The following is a 22,855-nucleotide window of genomic DNA, read 5'->3' as shown; positions in this document are numbered from 1 at the left end:
AGAAAACTGACCAGGCTGGGATGACTGCTCTCATACCTAACGTGGTCGGTTTGAAAGAGGGAAGCAGAGGAACTTGTAGAATCACCAGGGATTTCACACAAGGAAGAAATACTAAGAACACAGGACACTTTTTAACACAAGTACATGGTACTTGTTTGTTTGTACTTGGTTATAATAAATAAAAATAATCACCCCGTGCAAATCACAATTCACTTCAAAAACATTTATGCAACAGAAAAAAAAAAAAATTATATATTTAGATAAAATAAATTATTCCAATCCAAATTGCTTTCTTATAGTGCATATAGTCACACAAACCAAACGGTGAGCACACAGTGATCACTACAACTCAGTGTATACCATCAACCAGCACACAGTAGTACTAAATACTATTACCCTTTATGAGTATTGAAATGGTAAACAATACTATGGATCAGTACTCCTCCATACTCTCTTCAAAGATATTTTTCCAAGGTCCTAAGAAAGATAAGAATGGTCTCAGGACTGGTATTCAAAGCATAGGGATAACTTTTTATTGATCACTTACATTAAAATTAGAGGTTTTCAGCTCCAGATATGGTTCTAAGCACAATCCACCAAACCATGTAGAAAACCATGTGTGAATAGCCAACAAAATGGCTGCGGAGACACCCCCGGTCCACGTACGTGCGCCCTGACGTCACTCCCCCAACGCGCCTCGTCACCTCTGGACCTCGTCTGAAGGAATAATGCACTAGATTTTTTATTTTTTTTCTTTGAGGTGCATATTGGATGGAAGAGGAGTTAATCCTTCTATTGGATGAAAAAGTTGGAAAATTTGGGACATTTTTTGGACACTGGACTTTCTTTTTGGACACCTTTATTGATTCATTGGACTTTATTATACACTTCATGTTTACATTTATTTTTATTTAATTTATTTATTATAATATATCACAAAAAGGTTATATATATGATATTGCACTTTCTAGGGAGGAAGTATTGACTTTTTGAGGGATTATAAAGGGGAAGGGTGAATATTGATTTAGTTACAACTAAAATGGTACTAAAAACGCTATTACCAGTGGTTTTTATCCAGCATTTTTTCTAGCATTTTTTTTAGCTTAAAAAAATGCTAGTGTTTATGGAGCCTAACTACGACATCAATTTCATTTGGACCATCTCTGTACGCAGGGCAGTATTATATTCATTCTGATGTAATGGTACATTTGACAGCCTGAAAGTATTCAGTGTGCATTCCAGTCCTCAGTGCTATCTACATTATTTAGTATCCTTTTAGAATACATACAATACATCTGAGTACAATTTGGTGGGCTATGTGTTTAGCACTTCACAAACGCAACAGAGAGAGAAAAATGTGTATTGATTCAACATTTGCCATATACATTATATGATCAAATTTTCTGAAAATGTTTTCCACAGGATTTTGGAAAATTTGTGCCCAGCCTTGTGGATCCTATATGCCCATGTACACTATTTTAGGCTAACAGCGGATTTTGGATTTTGAGACTTAAAGAGCCAGCCCCAAGTCGAATCTCTAACAAACTCATGCAGACTCCACCTCCGCACCATCTCCAAAATATGCCCATTCCTAACCCCAGAAACTACTAAGCAACTCATCCACTCCATCATCATATCACAACTCGATTACTGCAACTCCCTCCTCACTGGCCTGCCTCACCACAGGCTATCCCCTCTTCAATCGATCCTGAATACGGCGGCCAGACTCATCCACCTCAACAACAGCTCCGTTTCCGCCACCCCCCCCTCTGCCAATCCCTCCACTGGCTTGCGATTGCCCAACGGATCAAATTCAAAATGCTAACACTGACGTACAAAGCTGTCTATAACTCTGCCCCAAACTACATCACCGACCTAATATCCAAATACCACCCAAAACGCACTCTCCGCTCATCACAAGACTTCCTTCTCTCTTGTTCCCTGGTCTCCTCGTCCCACTCCCACCTCCAGGACTTCTCTAGGGCATCACCCATCCTCTGGAACTCCTTACCCCAATCCAGACTATCACCTACTCTCCTCTCCTTTAGGCGCACCCTGAAAACCCACCTCTTCATGGAAGCCTACCCCGCCCTCTGCTAATTGCCGATCTCCTCCACTCTTCCTACCACTCCATCCCCCACAGCTTTTCCTCTCGTACCACTATCCCCTCCCTCCTAAATTTTAAGTTCCAAGGAGCAGGGTCCTCGAACCCCTTGTGTATCGCATTGTATTGTTATTGTACTGTCTCATGTATTGTCTCCCATTGTAATGTACAGCGCTGAGCGAACTGTTGGTGCTATATAAATACTGTATAATAATAATATACATATACTCAGCTACTTATATCATGCTGTCCATACCTTGTCAAGGAGGACATCCCAGGACAACAAAGGGGTCTTTTTTTTTTTTTTTTAAAGTTGTATATTACAAAGTGGTATTGTAAGAATATTTGGTGGGGAATTGTAATATAGGCAGTTCCCTTTTAAATATCAAAAATATGCCCTTCTATATATTCTGAGAGAGCATTTTCCTTTTGTAGAGTGAAAAAGCTGCCCTCAATCGGAAATAAATGATATCCAGACTTATGTTAAGTTGTTATTGTCCTGACTTTGAAGCAATTCTCTCTGCATAATGTTCCTTTGGCAATTGTATACCAAGTATATTACAGCTTTGGCTATAAAATGCTTTGACAGCTTTGTGTGTTTTATGATCACAATAATGATTTTGAAAAAAATAGTGGCAAGAAAGTAATTTAATTGTTCACAGAGTATGTGGATCAGAATTGTTTATCACCAAATATGGTTTTTCTGTGGATGCTTTGGAGTTTAAACTGAAGATGGTTATTTATAACCCTCACTGATTCAATCGGTTATTTGCTTTGTGTTGCAGAAGGTTGGGGGAAGTTGAAAGAAGTCCTCTTCCCTTCTTGCTACAGTCCTGGAAAGATATTTTCAAAATCTAGGAAGCAGTTCAAACATTAGGAGCCAGTAACTAGGCAGCTTTAATCTTACAGCCTTTGTAGGTTGGAGGACCAGTCATTGTGTTCAAGCTGTATTGGATATTTGATAAATGGTGAGAAAGAGGAATCCTTTCCAGGGATAAATCTTCACAACTTGTCCCTGGAAATCACTGATAGTTGGAAAGCGTGAGCAAACCTAACGTTTCAGCTCATTAAACCTGCACACCACAGAAGAGATATTAGAAGAGCACGCTGTCATAAATCTGCCTGATCCACCAGACTGTATATTGACTGTCATGATTGCTCAAACCAGCAGTGTAAGACCTGAAAAGCATTTATTTGGATTTGCAACAGTATAAAGGCCTGTGTTGACAGGCTTTGTTATTTCAGAACTGCTTCTCTTCCCATACAAGAAAAAGAAGCTTGAAGCAAATCAGAGGTCAACTACCCATTTCCCATTTTTATAAGACCATAGGCAGTCAATACCAGCTCTAAGGCTCATTTCTACTTCTATCCCTATCGCTGGGGATAAGCAAACCAGGCAAGGTTTGGTTCATAGGAGGTTCAGTGAATCCAGAGGGAAGTCCACACATCCTGTGTATTGGGCCAAAACCTAATAGTCTTTGAGAGCTGAACCTTGCTATTTTATTCTGCCCATTTCACAACCCACAGCTCACAGCTAATTTGCAAGCTATTGTTTAAAGCTAAACTCAAGGGGAAACTGTGTTCTTACAGTGAGGCTCCCCCATAATGCAAGAGTTAAATGCTCCTTAATGCCCAGGATACACGTTAAAAGGATTTTTACTTGCCTAATCCCTCTCTCTCACGGTATCCCTCCATGCTATAAGATCAGCTGCTACAGCCTCTTCTCTGTGGAGCTCCGGCGGTTGCAGGTACTTTGATGTTATCAAGTACAATGCAGGGACAATAGCTCTGAACCGTATGTGAGGATACTGAACACTGGCTATAGGCAAGAGCATCAGGGAGGAGAGTTGAGCGCCGTCTGCCAAGGAAGCTACTGATAAGGTAATTAAAAGTCCTTTTTGCTTGTACCCTAGACTTAGCAAAAACTTTATCTTTGCAGGGAGAGCCCCACTGAAAGGGTTTTTTTCCCCCCAAAAGTTCAGCTTTAAAACAGGGCATGAGTAGCTGGTTATTGAAAAAAAAAACCAAAACCTTTTTTAAAAAATACATTTACTGTAGAGAGGTACTTTTTAATGTGCCTTAAAGCAGTACTAGGGCTGGTTCCTACCATGTCCCACGTTCCTTTGTGATTCACACTACATTCAAAACGCAGTCCATTTGCAATCTGCAGAGGGTGTCAATAATAAGGTAATGACGCTCCAAATGCAAGTTGTGAATGCAGTGTGTTTGCCCACACCGGACTGCATGGTACAAAAGTAACATGCGATCCGGTTGCAGTGCATTTCTAGAAGTGGTGCATGCAAAATGAATGTCCTGAAATCGCACTGCACCAAAACCGTGTATAAATTGCACAGAAATGCATGGCCTGTTCCTGTGCAGGCATGGTGTGAACCAGCCCTTAAACCAAAAAGAAAACATTCTTTATAATGTACCTTTTAAGCCTTAGATGTGATGGCTGTATTAGTTTTCTTTTTCAGGCTTTAATTTCACCTGGTGTTCCAGCCAGTAAGTCTGTTGTTTTTCAACAGAACAAGCACTCTTACAGTTGTATCAGAGTGATGAGACAAACCATGTACCACTGATGGGGGTTTACAATGATCAGCTTTTATTTATTCATGTAAAATTTTTATCCCAAAAAAACCTGTTTGCTGTAACTGCAGTGTGAGCTGGAGTTTGGCTTCAATTTCAGTGTCATTCTAACGCTTCCCTCCCCCAGACTGACAATTCTGCTGTCCAAAGGTGCCCCTGTGCTTCTTCATCCAGAGTGGGGGCACTCTAATACAGAAGGTGTGTTACTGGCCAGATCACCAGGTGAAAACAGGGAAAAAAAACTAAAAAAAAAAAAGAAAAAACATGCTGCCATCACATCTATTGGCAAGTTTCAGTTTATAACATTTTTAGTTTTGGGGTTAATAGAGCTTTAAAGAACAGCATATTTGGTAAATAAAATATGTTTGTGATCCACAGCTGCCCTGTTTACATTCCAGAAGCTTGGGATTTGGGCGGGTAAACTGTCCAAACACATGAGTGACCTGGACCTGAAGCTCATACCTACCTACTATATACATGAATGCAGATCCAGTGAAAATGCACTGTTCAAAAGTACTCTGGTAGTCTGAACTGGTATGGCATTAGTTGGCTCTTTCCAGAAATTACTTAAAATGCAAATCGTGATAGGGACAAGTAGTGCATAATTAACTGTAACCATCCACTGGGAGGATTAAAAATGATTTCTAGCAATGTACATAGTCTAGGAAAATAAGGTGTTTAAATGTAGAGAGAAGTTTGAACCAACTTGTAATATCACTTAAAGGTGAACTCCAGGAATTACTTGTATTGCTTATGTCAGAGCACACCTTGAAAAAATAAAAGGTGTTCTATGAATGATGGTGGTGCCAGGAAAGCGACCCAACCCAAAATGCCATCAGTGAAGGAGCTGAATTGGGATTTGGGTGGGTATATTTGCTTCACTAGGCATGAAAAAATAAACACCTGGCAGGAGGGGTTACAATGGGTTTGAGGGAGACAGGCTTTTGCCCAGAGTTGGGCTTCATGGAACGTTTTTCTGTGCAGCTAGTGTGAACCAGCCCTTAATCAAATAAAATCCACATTTGTGCATTGTTCTGCCAAATGTCTTCAGAGATTTCTTATCTTTTTTTCAAATGACACAAATGAAAACCCATTATGCAGGCATTCCACAGTAACACATTAAATATGTCTCCTTATTCTTATGAGTAGTGGAGCTCCCTGCTTGATTCACAATTTTTTTAAATCATCTTTTGTTGCTTTCTGCAAGTTAGATGTCCTGTAAATAAAAACATGTGATATTTGTTCCTTAAGGACTTCGAACAGCAGCCAAACAATATCATCCTGCCAGACAATGGAGTCATGTGCCCAAGATGAATGCTTCCAGTCCCTCAACCATGCCGAGCAAACCTTTAAGAAGATGGAGAATTACCTCCGGCACAAGCAACTGTGTGACGTGATTCTGATCGCTGGCGATCGCAGGATTCCTGCACACAGGTAAGTCATAAAAATGTAATCAATGAAAATGGTGCAGGTGGCAGAAATGGTTCACACAGTGGACAGTGCTTGGCAGTCTGTATATCAGATTGAGTCAGATGTGTGAAATCTCACTTCTATTTCCTGTGGGTTATAGCAGAAGCTTGCTTTTTTCAAAAAGCCTTAATATTGCTCCTCCTTAGCAACTAGTCAGATTTACTTTATCTTTATACACTGCCCTAAGATGATGGAAGGGGAGAATCTACGGGCACCATTGCTGAGATTTAGGCCCCATTCACACTTTCAAATGCGGCCAACTGTGATTACCCACTTATGCGAATAAGTGCAGGTGGAAAGCCCCATTGAAGGCAATAGAAGCCTGACAGCACCCCTGGCTGTTTGCTGACATTAGCACGTAATCTCTCATGCAGCAATTACCTGAAGATGATTTGTCTTGGATACAGGAAGTTTGTGTCCAGGGATGATCAATATTTGCAGGTAATCGCTACATGAGCAATTTACATGCGAATGTCCACAAATAGCTGTCAGTACTATCGTACTTCCATTCAGTGCGGCTTCCTACTTGCACCTATTCGCGTGGATCCCCATGTAGTCTGCCATGGGTAATTGCAAATGGGCCCAAATAAAGTGTGACACAGCCCTGCCAGAAGCAGGAAGGAGACCTGATGTTTCTGTACTACAATAAAGTAATACAATTAAGTCTTGTCCCTGCCCCAGCCTGTAATTGGACAGTGAAGAAGCAATTGACTGATGAGCTCATCTCATAGGATGAGCTACATTGCTCTCTCCTGCTGTCAGTAGGTTCCTTGTTCCTCTTATAAATGGTACTGATGTTTTAGCATCAGCATTTCTGGATGTCATTTCAGGCTCTGCTTTGCACATATTTGTGCATACAATACATTCCTAGGCAAAGCCCATTAATATTTATATATTATTATATATGTATTTCCATGCGTTTGTATGTAGCGGCGCAAAATACTGAATGCACATTTTTCTATTTTTTTATTCAAGAATACACATCACTTGTTTATGCTTCGGTATGTACAGGCACATTGTAAACAATTGACTGTATTTTAGATCATTTAAAAAAAATGCTGTACTGACCTTTTTTACAAGCTCCAGTGTGCAAGAGGACTTAGAGCAGTGCAGCACAGCTGATTGTGTTTTTTTCTTTTATTATTATACAGCCTCACCTTCTCTCATTCTAAGTTGTGCAGTATTGAGATGGCAAGAGGCATATATACAGTATATGTATGTATGTATGTGTGTATATATATATATATATATATATATAAATAAAATATACACAGTGCTCAGCATAAATGAGTACACCCCTTTTGAAAAGCAAGATTTTAATTAATAACCCAATGAACACAAAAACAATTTCCAAAAAAAAGTTCTATAGAGCATTGGTTTAGGTCATTACATGACAGTAAGGTTAATAATATAACTTAGATTTAAAAAATCTTCAGTTTTACTCAAATTAGTTGATTAAAAAATGAATACACCCCACAACAAAAACTACTATATTTAGTATTTTGTATGACCTCCATAATTTGTAAGGACAGCACCGAGTTTTCTAGGCATGGAATGAACAAGTTGGACATATTGCAACATCTTTCTTTTTCCATTTTTCAAGAATGACCTCTTTTAGAGCCTGGATGCTGGATGGAGAGTGATGCTCAACTTGTCTCTTCAGAATTCCACATAGGTGTTCGATTGGGTTCAGATCAGGAGATATACTTGGCCACTGAATCACTTTCACCCGGTTCTTCTTTAGAACTGCAACAGTTGCCTTAGATGTGTGTTTTGGATCATTGTCATGTTGGAAAAGTGTATGATGACCAAGGGCACGGAGTGATGGTAGCATCTTTTCTTTCAATATAGAGCAGTACATCTGTGAATTCATGATACCATCAGTGAAATGCAGCTCCCGACACCAGCAGCACTCGTGTAGGCCCACAGAAGGACACTGTCACCACCATGTTTCACTGTAGGCACGATGCATTTTTTTTTTTATACTCCTCACCTTTGCAACACCATACATTTTTGAAGCCTTTAGTTCCAAAAACATTTATCTTGGTCTCATCACTTCAGAGTACAGAGTCCCAGTACTCTTCTTCTTTTTCAGCATGGGCCCTGGCAAATTGTAGACCAGAATTTTTGTGTGTGGGCTTTAGGAGAGGCTTCCTTCATGGACAACACCCATGCATGCCATTCCTCTTCAGTGTACGCCATATTGTATCTCAGAAAACAATCACCCCAGTTTGGCTTTCTACTTCTTTAGCTAACTACAGTGAACTTACATGGCAATTTTCTTTAACCCTTCCCATCAGATGACGCTCCTGTCGAGGTTTTAACTTCTGTGGACGGCCTGGATGTCTCTGTGAGATGGTTGCAGTTCCATCTTCATTAAATTTTTGTATCACTTTTCCTACAGTATTCTGACTGATAAGCAAAGCTTTGCTGATTTTCTTGTAGCCTTCACCTTTTTTGTGTAAAGAAATTATTTTCTTTCTTGGGCCTTGTGACATTTCTCTTCCATGTGGTACCATTGCTAGCAGCATGAAATGGGAGGTTTTCTTTGTTAAGTAATGCCCTTTTATAATCAACTGTCTGCTGGACACCTGTTTAATGAATAACTTGACTCATCTGTACAGTAGTTAAATTCTTGTTAATTAGGATTTTGAGGTCTAAAATTTAGCTTTGCTCCTAAGACTTTCATTGGGGTGTATTCATTTTTGCAACATGGTCTTGAATTAATTTGTTCGGAAAATTACTTTTTTTGTGTGTACAAATTAACAAATCTTGTTTGCAACCAATGGCCTGCATTTGTGGGAATATTTTGTAGTATAGCGTCCCATAGAAAATGTTGATTCTGAAAGGAAAGTAAAGGTTTTCTGATAAATCTGTTGGGGTGTACTCATTTATGCTGAGCACTATATATATATCAATCACGTTTTTAAAAAATGTTGCTAGGATTTCAGTTTTAGCCTTTCCATATCAAGGAGTAATATAAACTTTTGTGATCGGACAAAATTGTGAAGCTTTGGTATTCAAAGTTTTGCCCAGCAATAACCTTTTACTTTTACCTACCTTGGTTAAAATATAATGTCACACCCGCTTTTAAGCACATATGCTGCTTTTATTTGGTACTTTACTTGGTACTTTACATTTTAAATTAACCCCAAAATACCAAAATAAGTTGCCTGTGGACAATGTTTGCTGATTTTTAGACTTGACATCTTTGATATGAAAAATGTAAGATTTCATTGTGTTTGTGTGAACTAAAATTGTAGTCCTTTTTTTTTTTTTTACTGAAAATATAGGTTTGATAAGCAGTTGTGCAAATAATGTTGTGCTAGATAAACATTTGCAACTATTTTTTTTATTCTACAGGCGTTCTGCTTTCCATTATTCATAAGACCAAAAATGCACATTTTGAAATGTTTGCAAATAATGAGAAATAAAAAAAAATCTGATAGCGAAAGAGTTACTGCGTAATATATTTTCTATAATTAATATTACATATTTTCACTAAATTATTTTCTTGTAAATAACCTGACATGAGGAAATTCAAATATGTATAGTTTCATACATACATTAGAGCTGTAAAGTTGATATTAACTTTCAGATTTCTATCTATTAAGTTTTTTTCAGTACATTGGCTGTAATTCACCAGTCTACTTAAGACCATGCACACTAGGGCTATTGCAAACAGGTGAAATAAAAACGAAGAAATAAAGTTTTGGCTTTAGATGTACTTTAACTTACACCCAGTTTACAGTCAGGAGAAGGTGACATCACAATCCTTCCGGCGAGCCTTTGGAACATTGACTATCTCAGAAGATAGAAGAATCATTTTGGGGGGGGGGGGTTGCCTTGCCATTTGTGTCTCATTGTGGTGATTTTCCTTTACTACCTCTCCTGTAGATCCCAAGGAAGTGTGAGGAAAACTTTCCTATGTAAGGGATACCTCTCTTAGTTGGCGCAGTAACGTGTCCCCATTGGAAGATTTTCTCTCTATTCCTTTTCTGATGGCAACTCAAAATTTTGAGGTACACCCACTTTCATTTGCAGTGATCAAGGACATTTTAAGTAATATTCATCATAGGGACACAAACGGCAATAAAAACCTGTTAGTGGTCCTGACCCCCTCACCATTCTATCCAGATCTTAAAAAAAAAAAGTTTTGCCTTTTTTAAGTATATATTTATATTTTTTATTACTTTTTTGCAAGTGTGCATTTTTTTTGTTTTTGATTTTTTTTTTTTTTTTTTTTTGGTGGCAGACAACTAATGTAAAAGCTAAGCCGGCAGTTGGGTGCAAGGTCCGATTTTAAAGCGGTAGCAAAGTCTAATAAATGAAACAAAAAAAAAAGGTGGCTCCCCCTGCAGGTTAAAGTGTTGTAAAGGCTTAAGATTTTTACCTTCATGCATTCTATACAGTAAGGTAAGAAAAAAAAAAACACCTGTGTGCAGCAACCCCCACAATAGTTACCTGAGCCCCATCGTTTTCCAGCAGTGTGCATGAGAGCCTTGGTTCTCTGGGGACTCTCCCTCCTCATTGGCTGAGCCAGTGGCTCCTGCTGATGTCAATCACAGCCAGTGAGCCAATGAGGAGAGAGAGGGGGGGCGGGGTAGAGCTGACCCATGGCTCTCTGTGTGAATTAACAGAGCAGCAGCTCGGGAGTGAGCCTGCTTGGGTGCCCCCATAGCAAGCTGCTTGAACTGGGGGCATTTGGCAGGAGGGAGGGGCCAGGAGTGCCAAGAGAGGACCAGAGAAGAGGAAGATCAGGGCTGCTCTGTGTAAAACCATTGCACAGAGCAGGTAAGTATGACATTTTTGTTGTTAAAAAAAAAACAAAAAACGGAACCTTTAGTATCATTTTAAGAAAGATCTGTATACTTGCCTACTTACTTTCAGCTTGCTCCGGTCCAGTCACATTATGTTCCCTTTGTCAGCCAATGGCACTGCATTATTTTCTAATAACAACGATGTCATACTTGCGTGCTCTGTGCAATTTTTTTGCACAGAACAGCCCCAATCTTCCTCTTCTTGGATCCCCTGACGGCACTCCTGGCCTTTTTGCTCCTCCTCCCACCTACTATATGGCCTCTGGGCAAGCTGTGTCTATAAGTCAGAGAGTGCGGCTTGGCCCCTGCTCACTGGTTGTGATTGATAGCAGCAGGAGCTGATGGCCAATGAGGAGGGAGAGACCCAGGAGAGCTGATGCTCTCATGCACATTGCTGAATCGAGATAGGGCTCGGGTAGGTATTGGGGGCTGAGTTGGGAGCTAAACACTGAAGGTTTTTTTAGAATGCATGAAGGTAAAAAACCTTCAGCCCTTAGAACCACTTAAAGGCTGGAATTCCACTTTAACCTACTTCACGTTTCAATTTAGCAAACTATGACTCTTATCCAAGGCCCTCTTATTAAAAAAAAAAAATGTTTCTTAGAGTGGACCCAACAAACTTCTATCCCTAATTTCATTTATATTTAATATGACCTTTTTTGTCAATATTGTTGAACAGTTATGTAAAGATGTTATTTTTTTACTGCACTGATGCAAATTCCTTACTTCTGTCACCACATGGTGCTTTATTACCAACCAAATAATAACAACCTTTCATTGCTTTCAAGTTATGATGATTTAGAGCAGCTCCTTCAAGCATTTGTCGGAAAGGTGTATTAAATAATGCATCAGCATTAGTAGTTTTGGCACACAGATGTCAGATGTAAAATGAATTAGTTATTGCATTCTGAAGACTGAATAAAATGTTTCCAATAATCTGACTTTTTTCAGGCTTGTCCTGTCTTCGGTGTCAGACTATTTTGCTGCAATGTTTACCAGTGATGTTCGAGAAGCCAAGCAAGAGGAAATTAAAATGGAAGGTGTTGAACCTAACGCGCTGTGGGCCTTAGTTCAGTATTCATACACAGGTAATCTGTTTGTTGTGCAGTGAGTAGGCATTACTTTGCAAATAAATTACATTTCTACAACAGAGCAGTAAATAATTAGATCAGGGAATACCAAGAGAACACCCAAAACCTCTCCTGCTCTGCAGAATGGATGGTGGGAGGGGTGCAATTTATTTGGGCCCCCTCCGTGATTATGTGGGAACCCTTTTTTCTCTTCTATCCTTTGGTTTTTGTCCCCTCCCCCCTTTTCTGTTTATTTCTCACTGCCCTCTTTAAATCCCCTTTTTCTACCCACTATCCGTGAATGTGAGGAAGGTTGCAGAGGGCTGTGCAATATTAAAATGTGCATCTCCAGCTGTGGCCTTAAGACATAATTCATGAAGAATTTAGTTATTTAATTGCAGGCGACGATTGGTTAAATTTTATGAATTTCTACTGCAAGAATTACTGAAAGATCTGTGGTAATGCACTAGATATGGCATGTGCTTCTGTCTGGGAGGATGCAGTCAAATACCCTATTAGGATTATCTGTGCTGAATGTCCCTTGGTTTCTAAGCTGAATGCACATTGCAGATACAGTGCTTGCTTTCAGCAGTTACAATGTAGTGACAACTGAGGTCAAGATGAACGTCAATGTCTGTCCTGACTTAAACCTAACCAGTAGATGGAATGCTGGGAGCAAGGCACCCCTAGACTGAAGCTGACTTTTTTGTCACACATAATGTTTTCTTAATTGTTTAACACATTTATGCTTCCTAATATAACTTCTCAACTATTTTTCGAACTGAAATTTTTAATTAAGGTAGATGGATACCTTAAAAAAATATATTGTTATTTTTATTTATTACAGGCATTTATAGTGTGCTGGGAATTTATGCAACACTTTGTTTATACCGGATGTTCACATTAGTCCTTTCCTTTAAGTAGCTTACATTCTATGGTCCCTACATTGTATGCATACATACAGTACATGCTTACATATACTATTTATATATACATAAACGGCCCTATCAGTATGTCTTTAGAGCATGGATTAAACCCACGCAAGCACAGGGAGAACAAACTCAACGCAGATAGTGCCCTGACTGGGATTCAAATGGACCCCATTGCTGCAAGGCAGAAATGTTAACCACTAAGCTACTGTGCTTTTAGTTTGCTTAAGCACTGTATATCTTAAAGCGATAGTAATCTCCACTTTGTCACTTTTACCTACTGGTAAGCGTATAAAAAAAGTTTACCTGTAGGTAAAATGAATACTTCCTATCTCCGTTTAGGAGGTATTCGCTTGTTTTGCAGCCAGTTATGTCACCGGAGCATGCACTGCACTGCACTCTGAATTGAAGACACAGTGAATGTGCCGTCAATCCAGAGCTCTGTGCCACGACCGTGACTGACACCCATGGGAGTGACGTCATCGCGGCTTGGCTAATCAAGCTGCCGGAACCTGTGAACCTAGAAGGAAGACCGAGTGAAATGAAAGCTCTGTCAGTGGTGACAACATGGCATCAGTGGTGACAACATGGCACTGGAGGGCTTTGTTTTGGGTATGTCTTTTATAATGTGCTAGCATGCAATGCATACTAGCGCATTATGTTATTAACCTGCAGGGAACCATTTTTTTTTCTAAATTAGACTTTATTAGTTTATTAGTAAAACTTTCTTTCAGGGTTTTTTTTTTTTTTTTTTTTTTTTTTTTTGCATCTCTGCGCTGCTACTTTCTGTTTGCAGCCTTTTTCAGTCCACATGCACTCCAATGATGGTTGCATATCATTTCTCAGGGTGGGTTTCTTATTGGTGACAACAGTGGACCCTACCTGTGTAATGTGTGTTGACACTGCCACTTGTTAGTATTTATTGTAAGCCTCTGTAACAGGGTGACAAGGTAGGAGAGCATTGGGGAAACGGACAGGATGTTCTCACCCTATTACAGAAGGTGTCTAGAAACAAACTTTCATAGCAAGCTCACTGGGCAATATTTTAAAGAAAGCTGGTGATTTAATATTGAGACAATACTTTGATATTACATAACATATGGTTTACATAACATTTTAGTGATTGAGTGTACATATTTTTAAATACTTTTAACAAAGCTCTTTCTTTTGATATTTGAGAGAAAATTAGTTATGATATACAGCCCTGGCCAAAAGTTTTGAGACTGACACAAATATTAATTTTCTCAAAGTCTACTGCTTCAGCCTTTTTAGATCTTTTTTCAGATGTTACTATGATATACTGAAGTATAATTACAAGCATCTCATAAGTGTCAAAGGTTTTTATTGACAATTACATTAAGTTTATGCAGAGTCGATATTTGCAGTGTTGACCCTTCTTTTTTAAGACCTCTGCAATTTGCCTTAGTGTGCTGTCAATCAACTTCTAGGCCCCATCCTGAGTAATGGCAACCCATTCTTAAATAATCCATACTTGGAGTTTGTCAGAATTTGGAGGGGGGGGGGTTGTTCACCTGCCTCTTGAGGATTGACCACAAGTTCTCAATGGGATTAAGGACTGGGGAGTTTCCTGGCCATGGATCCAAAATTTCAATGTTTTGTTCCCCAAGCCACTTAGTTATCACTTTTGCCTTATGGCAAGTTGCTCCATCGTGCTGGAAAAGGCATTGTTCGTGACCAGACTGTTCTTGGATGGTTGGGAGAACTTGCTCTCGAAGGATGTTTTTGCACCATTCTTAATTCATGGCTGTGTTCTTAGGCAAAATTGTGAGTAAGCCCACTCCCTTGGCTGAGAAGCAACCCCACATATGAATGGTCTCAGGATGCTTTACTGTTAGGACTGATGGTAGAGCGCACCTCTTCTTCTCTGGACAAAGTTTTTTCTAGATGCCCCAAACAAGCAAAAAGGGGATTCATCAGAGAAAATTACTTTATCCCAGTCCTCAGCAGTCCAATCCCTGTAGCTTTTGCAGAATGTCTGTCCTTGATGTTTTTCCTGGAGAGAAGTGGCTTCTTTGCTGCCCTTCTTGACACCAAGCCATCCTCCAAAACTCTTTGCCTCACTGAGCATGCAGATGCACTCACACCTGCCTGCTGCCATTCCTGAGCAAGCTCTGCACTAGTAGTGCCCAAATCCCGCAGCTGAATCAACTTTAGGAGATGGTTCTGGTGCTTGCTGGACTTTTTTTGGGCACCCTGAAGCCTTCTTCACAACAGTTGAACCTCTCTCCTTGAATTTCTTGATGATCTGATAAATGGTTGACTTAGGTGCAGTCTTAGTAGCAGCAATATCTTGCCTGTTAATCCCTTTTTGTGCAAAGCAATGATGACTGCACGTGTTTCCTTGCAGGTAAATTAATATTTGTGTCATTCTCAAAACTTTTGGCCAGGGCTGTACATTACAATCTCACAAAGAAGATAAAAATTGTTTGGGTAGAAAACGAGGCAAAAGTTACTGCTAGTTACAACTATTTTAGCGCTTCTCACCACTGAAACTAATACTATCTCAATAAGCCTCAAGTTACCAAATTAAGAAGAAATAACCAGCTAATGTGGAAAAACACTTTTTTTTAGCCTTAACATAAAGTGTGAAGAACAAAATACATTCACCACACTGTTACATGAATGCACAGTGGTAGTATAATCCAAAATTTCCTGTGCTTGGTAATTTGACAGCACGGTCCCATTGTCCAAGCATGAGGAATGAATAGTCAAGCATCTCTGTGCCAACTATCAGCAGCTTGCTTACTATGACACCACCTCTCCACTCAGCATGCTCTGGATGTAAGTGGTTTTTTGGGCAGTAAAGGAGGGTTTTTTTCAATTATGAGAGTACCTACCAATACATGAGCGTAGCAAGGTGATTTAGAGACTTCCTTTGCACTTGTAGTACAGGAGCAGAATGAAGTGTTTTTGGCCCCATAGACGTTTAAAATGGCTTGAGTCCTTCAGGCACTCCTATTGAAGTCTATGGGCAAACATGTGATTCTTCCCCAAAAAGGCTTGGCTACTTTTTCGAGCATCATGTGAGAGGTAACAGGTGATGCACAGGTATGAACAGTTGTATGTGATTGAGAATGATGTGATTGTTCATCTTGAGTGTTGATGCGCTTCAGGAATCGCAAACCAAACCACTCAGGTGTGTATGGGGGCTGATTTAGAGGCAGCAGCTCCTGTCTGCTCAGCATGCTCTGTTTGCTATTGTGAAAGTAAAGTAGGGCCCTACACCGGTAGAGTTGCACTGTAGTTGTAAAGGGAGCATGTATACTCCTGTATATGGGATGCACCTTTTTTTTTCTTTAAATTTTTATTCATAATACCATATTTTTTTTCTCAAAATTATTAGGGATGCACCGAAATTCCGGTGGCTGAAGCATTTCGGCCGAAAACACCCCTTTCGGCTATCGGCTGAGTAAAAAAAAAAAGCGCCGATACGGGTGCCGAAAAAACCCTGCCCCTCAAAGCCGTCCTCGGTAATTCAGTCTTACCTGAAAAACCATCGATTTTAGCGCTGGGCATAGAGATGGGTGAAGGAATGATGGCCGCCACACATCTCTATGCCCTTGGAGGACCGGAACAATGTCACTTCCGGTTCCGGCCATTTTTTTTTTTTTTTTTTAAAGCACTAGATCAATGCTTTTTTGATCCAATACCAAATTAAAAAAGAAAAAAGCGCCACTTACAAAAAACACCAAAGTGTCAGCAGCATATCCCACCCAAAATAAATTTTGGCAACAATAATCCAAATTAAAAGGTATGCGCTAATAACAAACTTATACAAAAGTGTATATCATCATCCAAAAAACATTAGTGTTTTAAATAAATTATAGTGTCCAAACATAAATTAGTGTCCAAAAAAATATATATATCTTCAGTGACTTGAACCAATTGTGAGAAATCCACCACCAAAGGAGATTAAATGAACTCACCAGAGCTAATGGCTGGTCAGATTATAAACCAGCAACAACGCTTGTGCTCTGGGAGCAATGAACCCGATGTCCAAATAGATATGGTGATGTTTCAGATACTTCCAGATAATAATAATCACAGCCAAACAACTTTGCAGCCCAAGCTCTTATGATGAACTTCTCCACTCTTTCTCATACCTCCATGAGAGCATGCAGTACACTCAGGGACAAAAAAGAGAACATAATGGTGCAATACGTTTTTTTCATTTATCTCTTTAATAAAAAAGGTATAAGGAAACTCACAAACAAGGTGTCCAACAGACACCAGCTTCAATCGCAAAAAAGGGTTGAGATACAGTTAACGCTCACCGCAGATCTCTCCCATACAGCACAGACCAGCAAGGCTCTCTAACGTCCACATCAAGTAGGCTACGCCCAACCGGTTTCGTCACACCGACGTCATCAATTATTCCTATCACAAGGGATGCATGCATTTCTTGTGATAAGAATAAAAGTGATTACAATTTTTTTTAAAAGGAACAGTGCAAAAAAAAAAAAAACATTAAATATATTTTTTAAAAAAAGTTTAAAATGCCCCCATCCCCCCGTGCGTATGTAGTGGTGAACGCAAATGTAAATGGTGTTCGGAGCAAGAGCAATAATTCTTGCTCTAGACCTCCTTTGTAACTTTACACTGCTAACCTGTAGAAATTTTTAAAGCATCACCCATGGAGATTTTTAAGTACCACAGTTTCATGCCATTCCACGAGCGTGGGCAATTTTAAAGCGTGACATGTTGGGTATCTATTTACTCGCCGTAATATTTTACAAAACAATTGGGGTATATATTGTGTTTTTTAATCAAAGTTTATTTTTTTCCAAAAAAAAATATTCATTTTTAAAAACTGCGTGTCTCGGTTTCAGTTTTCGGCCAAGTGCATTTTGAATTTTTGGTTTCGGCACCAGAATTTCTATTTCAGTGCACCACTAATTATTATCCTTTTTTACTTTGCCACAGTCATACAATTGTTTAATTTATATGGACTTTTTTTTATTTTAGGTTCTTCAATCAGAATATAGCCATTTGTGCTCAAGGTCATGCATGAAAACTGCAGATCTTAGAGTATAACAAAAATAGGTCACCGAGCCAGACTTGTGTGGCAGCCTTTGCTTTGAATGCACTTAATGCACATTGTTTTCTCAGGAGCTTTGACTTGCCTGTCTGCTGCTGGCATATAATTACAGGCTGTTCTATCCCTTTTGAGGTTTCTGAATATGTTAATTCTGGTGTATCACATCATGTAAGTGGGTTAACCTTAGCTGCACCTGTTTATTAATAAGTCTTTAGCTGAAACTCCTTTCACTCCCTCACCTTAAGAAGCAAAGACCGTTAAATCATAATTTGAATTTTGGTTCAGTGATCCGTCAAATGTATTATTTCTGCCCTGGTGCATGCATCTAAATATATATATTTTTCTTAACAGGAACATATTGGATTTAACATACACCTGGCCAAATCTCCAAAGCAATTATAAAATTGTTGTTGGCTACTAGATTAAAGTTTATTATCCATTAAGATTAAAGAGAGATATTTATCTTTCCTGGCTTCTTAAGGAGAACCAGACAGGTTTTTATAGGCATCCGAATACTCTGATTGAAAGTGGACCCAACATTTAGTTATGTTGTTTCCATGCATGCTAAGTAACATTTAAGTGTAACGCAAGTATTTTTACTTCTCAAAGATATCACAGTACCTTCCCTGATGTTGCCTTCATTTGTCTGTCTTGAGGCATAGTGGCATCTTTATTCTGGCATGGCCCAGGGTACACATCTTCTTTGTGGATGGTGATGATGGCTTAGAGCTCGTTCACACTATGTGTGTTGGGCTGTGCTGGACATCCTTGCCCGATGCATTTATTGTGCCATTTCATTAAAGTTCAAAAGAAAAGAAGTAAACAGTGCAAAGAATCATTTACAGCAAATAAGCACAGCTTTCTTCACAGTGAACGCCAGTGGCCACTGGTAAGAACAGACTCTCAAAGTGTATCAAAACCCATAGATATTGAGGATTTTTTTTCTGTTTGTTTTGGAAATCGGAATATTCATTGAAAGGCATGGAAAAGAGCACATTAAATGGAGAACAGGCACTGTGGGCATTTTAAAGTGGAACTCCAGACAGAGTTATAATAATATATGTGAGCTGTTTTTATGGTAAACAAATTGTAATTCTGGCCAGGTAATTTACTCACCTCTGTCACACAACATAAGCACGCTTTACACTGTTTCAGCTTTCCCTATGGCCTGCTTGTTCATATGTCAGTGAATCATCAGTGTAATGATGATTAGTTGTCCAAAGAGCAGGCAGATGACACAACTAATATTTGCAAGTAATCAGAATTTTGATGGTAATCACTCCATGAAGGATAAGTATACTTGTCCTTTTTCACCCTCTTCCCTGACTTATGCTAACCTCCACCCCACCTAGATGCATACTTGGCACAGATTACAACCTCCGCTATTTGATTACATCCTGAGCCGAAAGCTTTCTGTTCGCTGGCTGCGCCACAGGCAGTGGTCTCCTGTAGACTTTTGTGGTGTCATCCTCCAAGCATCTCTGGCCTCATAAAATAGAAAAGAAAAATACAGTGACTATTCTAATGACTGTTCTAAATAGGTATATTTTGTTTCATGGTGGAATTATTATTTATTTTTTTATTATTTTAGTCTTTTTTTAATTTATTTTTCATCTTTGTTTGTTGCTGTCTGATCCTAAAGTAGATGGCTAAACTAAGCTGGTTTCAGCTTTTACTTAGTGGCAATGTTTGTCTTGATAGGCCGTCTGGAATTAAAAGAAGAAAACATAGAAAGCCTGCTATCCACAGCTTGCCTTCTACAACTCTCACAGGTAGTTGAAGCTTGCTGTAAGTTTCTAATGAAGCAGCTACACCCTTCCAACTGCCTGGGAATTCGCTCTTTTGCTGATGCGCAAGGATGTATGGATTTGCACAAAGTGGCCCACAATTACACAATGGTGAGTAGAACTTTCAAATATTGTAACTGCTATACGACCATATGCTGAAAAACAGCTGACAACCGTTTGTATAAGGAGTTGTAGACCTACAAAAACAAGGTGGTAAATTTATCAAAACTGGTGCTGCCAGAATCTGGAGCAGCTGTGCATGACAACCATTCAGCTTCTATCTTTTATTTTCAAAGTTTAACTGAACAAGCTGAAGCTAGAAGCCGATTGCCATGCACAGCAACTCCAGTTTTGATAAATTCACCTAAATATGTTGGTCTTTTTCCTTTCATCTAGCATTACACTTATTGCTCATTCATACTTTTGTGGAGATCTGCATTTTTCTGCACTGCAAAAAAAGTAAATTTCCTCAAGGGAAAACAGTTGTTCATTTTGTTTGGGTGAGTCTTCAGTTTTCACCAGGCTCTGAACTTAGTACACTGGAATCATTTCCATCAAATCATGAAAAATCAATGGGTACCTTTATTGTAGAGCTGTGTACAGAGACCTGCACTGTTCTGCCTTGGAAAAACACAGGTCTTGATAATTGTAACACTTGTTGCAGCAAAAGGTCACCTAAATTCACAGGAATGTTGCTTAAGGCTGCTTTCGCGCTGCAGCGCATGTATATTTATTTTTTTTCCACAAAAGATTTATTGGGAAGATAAATACTTTACAGTGATAAACATGGGCTGCCTACAAGCAATATATTGCTAGGAACATCTAGCAAGTGCAATGAGAACAAATCAAAAACAAATCATAAACTTTAGCACATAAATACGCAAGCTGGCGTGGTTGAGCCCCGTGAGAGAACTAGGTAGGGTAAGAGGAGAGTGTGAGCCTAGAAGGGAAGGGGAGAGGGTTGGGCTCATGTGAGTGGATATATGGAGCGATATCGTCGGGGTCTTACATCTATAAGTACTGGACTGGGGGAGGGTCATGGGTAGGGGGGCATTGTGGAGGGTATGCGGTCCGAGGTGGGCTAGATCTCCTTATGACTCTGACAAAGCGGAGCTGTTAAGGTCCGTGCAAACAGGGGACGCTAAAACTTGTAAAGGGGGCGTAATGAAAAGGGGCTGTTAAAGATGGGAAGTTGGTGGAGTAATGCATGAATGAGGGGTTAAAAAAAGGGGGGATAGGAGATTTTGAGCAAGGGGAGGGGGTCGGGAGGTGGTGATGTCTGTCTCTTACTCCTGCTCCTGGTTCAGGAAGAGGATAGGTGATCTCTGATCTGATGCCCGGGCGGATCTGCCAGAGATGAAGAAAGTGCCACAGTTGACAGCAATGTGGGAGTTAGGAGGGAGGAGGTTTAGTCAGAAGGGTGAATTCTGCTGTCGTCTGGAAGTGTGACCAACGTGCCCATTTAGCTGCGAATTTGGCAGAGGAGTCATGGGCTATATAGATTAGATTAGATTAGTTCTTCCTTCTCAGCCAGTTTGTGGATACATTCTCTGATGGTTGGGGGTCGGGGGAGGTGGGTTGAGCTCCAGTAAATCGGGAGACACTGTTTCGCTGCATGGCCAGGGACTTGAAGTAGACTAACTGGGGTAGGGAAGAATGATGCAGTAGGAACTGAGCAGTCATGAAATCTAGGGTGTGGGTAGTTACTCGTTGGATTATTCGATGCACCTCAGACCAGTAAGGTTGGAGTCGGGGGCATGACCACCAAATATGTAGAAGGGTCCCTAAGTTGTTCCCACATCTCCAACAGGTATCAGGGATATCTGAGTGAAATTTGTGAAGGAGAACCAGGGTGTGGTACCATCGCGATTGGACCTTATATCCATTTTCCTGAGTGGACATGTTCACTGAACCCTTGAGTATGTTCAAGTGTATTCGTTCCCAATTGTCTTTGGTGAAAGAATTGGATAGGTCTCTCTCCCATGTTGCGCAGGCTGTGCCACTGTTAGAGGGTTGGTCGGAAAGCACCTGGGAGTGGATGGAGGAAATCAAGTGGCTTTGTGGAGACTTTTTTGAACACAGCTTCTCAAACGAGGTTAGAGGCCTAGAGACTGACCGATCTTTGTCAAGGGAGCATAAATAATGCAATAATAGTAGAAATAGCCACAGAGGAATGGGAGTTTTTCCCAAACGAGATGAAAGTTGTTCCTGCGAGAGGAGTTTGTTTCTGTTGAAGAATTTGTGGGCTAGGACCCGATTGGAGGGCCAGTGGTCTTGTAGAAATTACGAGTGGAAACCCGGTGGGAAGTCGGGATTTTGCCGTATTGAGGTGAGTGGGACTGATGAAAAGGACTTGGTGGTCTTGCACACGGCGCTGAAAGTACAAAGAGTGGGAGAAATGAGGGGGTGGGATTTCGCTTCAGGAGGGACATGACGGGCATGGAGCCATGGCAAGGATGCCAGAGGTGTGGGTATAAATGAGGCTTCAAGAATGACCCAATTTTTGATGGTATCATGGAGGTGCCAATCAACGATTCTAGAAAGGTGGCATGCGTGGTAATGGTGTTGGAGATCAGGTAAACCTATTCCCTCTTTGTGTTTGGGTAGAGCCAATCTCTTATAGCTGATTCTTGGTCTACGGTTGTTTCAAAGAAAGCCAGAACATAGGGTCCTGTAAGAGAGCAGGAAAGATCGGGGAAGGAGAATGGGTATTGTCTGTAGCAGGTAGAAGAGTCGTGGGAGGGCATTCATTTTGAGGATGGCTGCTCGATAAGTCCCACAGAACAGGCAGGTAATTCTTGGAGTATAAATCCTGTAGATGTGTAGGAAGTTGTTTCCAGAGAAAGGGAAAGTTCTGCTGGCATTGGGCCACATCTTGAGATGGAAGGGTTACATTAAGTTTATAAGTTTATTTTGAGGTTAGATAGGGAGTGAAAATGTTGGAATTCTGCTAGGAGGTCAGGGAAAGCAGTGTTAGGTGCTGAGAGAAATAACAGAATGTCATCGGCGAACTCTGCAAGTTTGTAT

General features: G+C 40.0%; 1 protein-coding gene across 2 annotated transcripts in view; it reads left to right on the top strand.

Moving 5' to 3' along the window:
• The window catches only part of KLHL5 (kelch like family member 5), a 122,945-nt gene that overhangs the window by 71,171 nt on the left and 28,919 nt on the right, over window positions 1–22,855 (top strand). For both annotated transcript variants that reach the window (XM_089654045.1, XM_089654044.1), the window contains exons 2-4: window positions 5,945–6,127; window positions 11,935–12,071; window positions 19,743–19,939. In XM_089654045.1, the coding sequence (XP_089510171.1) occupies window positions 5,985–6,127; window positions 11,935–12,071; window positions 19,743–19,939 (477 nt within the window). In that variant the 5' untranslated portion in view covers window positions 5,945–5,984. The remainder of the gene's footprint in view (window positions 1–5,944; window positions 6,128–11,934; window positions 12,072–19,742; window positions 19,940–22,855) is intronic.

Source organism: Staurois parvus, unplaced genomic scaffold (assembly GCF_062004578.1).
Source record: "Staurois parvus isolate SC_StPar_1 unplaced genomic scaffold, SC_StPar_1.0 ptg000734l, whole genome shotgun sequence".
NCBI classification, from domain to species: Eukaryota; Metazoa; Chordata; class Amphibia; order Anura; family Ranidae; genus Staurois; species Staurois parvus.
Note: the sequence above shows the minus strand (reverse complement) of the source record. Positions and strands in the feature narration are given on the sequence as shown.